The 2624-nt window shown below is 45.0% G+C and overlaps 2 protein-coding genes across 2 annotated transcripts in view; one reads left to right on the forward strand and one right to left on the reverse strand.

Moving 5' to 3' along the window:
* T265_07027 (hypothetical protein) overlaps positions 1–2624 on the forward strand; it is a gene marked incomplete at both ends in the record, with an annotated part of 41233 nt that overhangs the window by 13022 nt on the left and 25587 nt on the right. Inside the window, one exon of the mRNA XM_009172448.1 lies at positions 407–759. Within this exon, the coding sequence (XP_009170712.1) occupies positions 407–759 (353 nt within the window). The remainder of the gene's footprint in view (positions 1–406; positions 760–2624) is intronic.
* T265_07026 (hypothetical protein) overlaps positions 1–2624 on the reverse strand; it is a gene marked incomplete at both ends in the record, with an annotated part of 18677 nt that overhangs the window by 12081 nt on the left and 3972 nt on the right. The window contains one exon of the mRNA XM_009172447.1: positions 455–639. Coding sequence (XP_009170711.1) covers positions 455–639 — 185 coding nt within the window. The remainder of the gene's footprint in view (positions 1–454; positions 640–2624) is intronic.

Consider the following 2624-nt stretch of genomic DNA (forward strand, 5'->3'; position numbering starts at 1 on the left):
GTCAGCAGGAACTCTTCTATCGGGATGTGTGTTATATGTGTCGCACGTGTCGAGTCGTTTGAAACAGCCGAAAACTCGCGTGCGATTGGTACTTCCAATCGCGTCAGATCAAGTTCCCTCAGACGGCACCGTATCTTTCCAGTTTGTGAAAACACAGTTTCTAGAACAGGCAGTTTCAGATTGATCTGATTTTTTGGAAGTGTTCAAGGATGCTGACTGGATATCCGTACATCATCAAGTACATCCACAGTCATAATCATAAGTCATACACGCACACACAAATATTAAAAAATATTGATACCTTGTTAGCTGATCTGTGCTCTAGACTCAGCGATTGCAACTGAGTCTACACTTTCAGCAGTATAACAATAACATACCTTCCCTATATGGTGTCGAATTCCTTCAGGTGGTAGCAAGCTTCCTGCATTTTGCCCCATCGAGTTCCTTCACTCACCCTCAATAGCATCAGTTGCACCCTGCCCATCGTCAAGGACATCCGCTACATCGGAACACTCCGTGGACAGGAATTCTAAGCGCGACGCGAATGCATCACTTATGTCCACTGCATCTGCACCGAATTCTACAGCATCCGACAAATCACAGCGGGTGACTGTCCTGGCTCCTAGGCAGACATTTTGCCTGATTTCAATCGAAGGCAAGCAGATCACTTTGTTCACTTACAACTGGTCCAAAGAGGAATCAGAAGGTCTAATACAGCGACTTACCGTTCTGGTTGACTGGCACAACAGCCGTCACAAGGTTAGTTACAATTTTCGTTCGCTATGTTCAATCGCGTGTGAAATTTTATTTCACACGACTTTTAAGCGATGGAACCAGTCTGTGCTTGCTCCATTCAGTTGGTTGCAATTATTGTATAAGTCACTCCGGTATACCATATCGTCTGTCTATGAATGGTAACCCCAGTGAACTGATCGGCCTATCGCCTCCTAAACGTGGTTGTCATTCCTTTATACTCTTTATCCTTGGTGAATTAAACTATAGCTGTACTGTGGTACGCGTCCTATAGCTGAATGACTGTGAAGTTTCTGAATTTTGGCGAAGTATACGCAGTCAGTAGAGATTTGATCCTGTCAGTGAAGCCAGTCTATACTGAAAAGCCTAAAAGCACTGTACAGCTGTTGCATCCTTGTTGGGAATCATTAGCAGTGCGCATCTCACGAATCTCTTAAAGTCTCGAACCCGCGACAGTCCGACCATTGGTTGAACATATCCATTTGGCCAAGAGTAGCTGATCGACAGTGTGATTAGCTCTCACTGAAACAGGACATAGCGCCACTCATTCAAATGTACGAAGGACTACGCTTACGACATATGGCTTCTATCCCTCTGCTTGCCCATCCATCTATTAGTCTGTTTGTCTGTGTGCCCGTCCGCCTTTCCTGATGCCATCAAACAATCGCTGGACATAATTCTGATTGACACCGAAAAAGTGGTACCAGCAGGTAACACGTATGACGGCGCGCGCAGATTGCTTAAAAGAGAAATAGTGAAGTCTAGGGTAAGATGTTCTGGTGGACAGTTGAAGCTTAGGAAATGGCGGTTTTCGCCATCGGAAACAGTCGTGCCTTATATAACTTAACTTGACCTGCGGGCCAAAGGAAGCCCACTATAGGCGAAACGACAGATGAAAAAAATAGTTCACTGATGTGCTCGATAAACTTGACAAAACCTATATGGAGTGCAACAAAAACGCCTTCAGAATTGGGCGTTCCAAAGGTTATCTCTAGCTTCAAAAAGGTACGCGAGCAGTGTTAGAAAGCCATGGTAGCATTAGCATAGTATGTAGGATATGTAAGGTGATATGTAAGATGCTCGCTGGTTTTGTCCTTCGCAAGTTGACTGAACACAAAAATATCCGTGAGAGCAAATCTGGGTTCCATCCCACAAGATGTCCCACCCTTACAGACTATGGAACTGCGATACTCGTTCCAGCAACAAATGGTCAACTTCCTTGACTTGAAGGCTTCCGTTGACTCTGTTGATCGTTCGGTACTATGGCGGTGTCTATGAAGCAAAGGTATCCTCCGCCAATTCTTGACCTTCTAAAAGCACTGTACGCCAACTGCCATGAATACGTGGATGTCTACGATCAGCTTTGACCCTGGTTCGCTATGTTCGACGGTTTTACACAAGGTTGTCTTCTATCCTCTTTTTCCTTCAACTTTTGACGATATTACCATGGATGGCTCCCAGTCTCTGACGCCCGGGGAATCACATGTTCCCAGGGTGTTCATTGACAGACATCTGGAACGCAGACGACGTAACTCTTCTTGGATCTGATCCTGTCAAAAGTACAAGTAATTCCACCCCATAGTTTGATATGAAGTTCACATCTGCTAGGTGTACAAGGTCTCTACAAGACTCTGTAGGATAACGTCCATGTTTGCGAATAAGCTGATTCTTGTGCCAAGCAAATTCGTAAACCCGAGTACCTGTGAAAGGAAGAAGGCCTTCGCTGCGGAGTTATTTATTCGGAAATGCCAACTGACCGGTTACAGACCATTGAACAGGGAAGCAAAACTCTAATATGCATCTTAGTTACAAAAACTGGACACAGATCTCCCGAACGAGTCTTCCTAGAGATTCGTTGCCTCCACTCATTC

This window comes from Opisthorchis viverrini, assembly GCF_000715545.1.
Source record: "Opisthorchis viverrini unplaced genomic scaffold opera_v5_155, whole genome shotgun sequence".
Classification (NCBI taxonomy): domain Eukaryota; kingdom Metazoa; phylum Platyhelminthes; class Trematoda; order Opisthorchiida; family Opisthorchiidae; genus Opisthorchis; species Opisthorchis viverrini.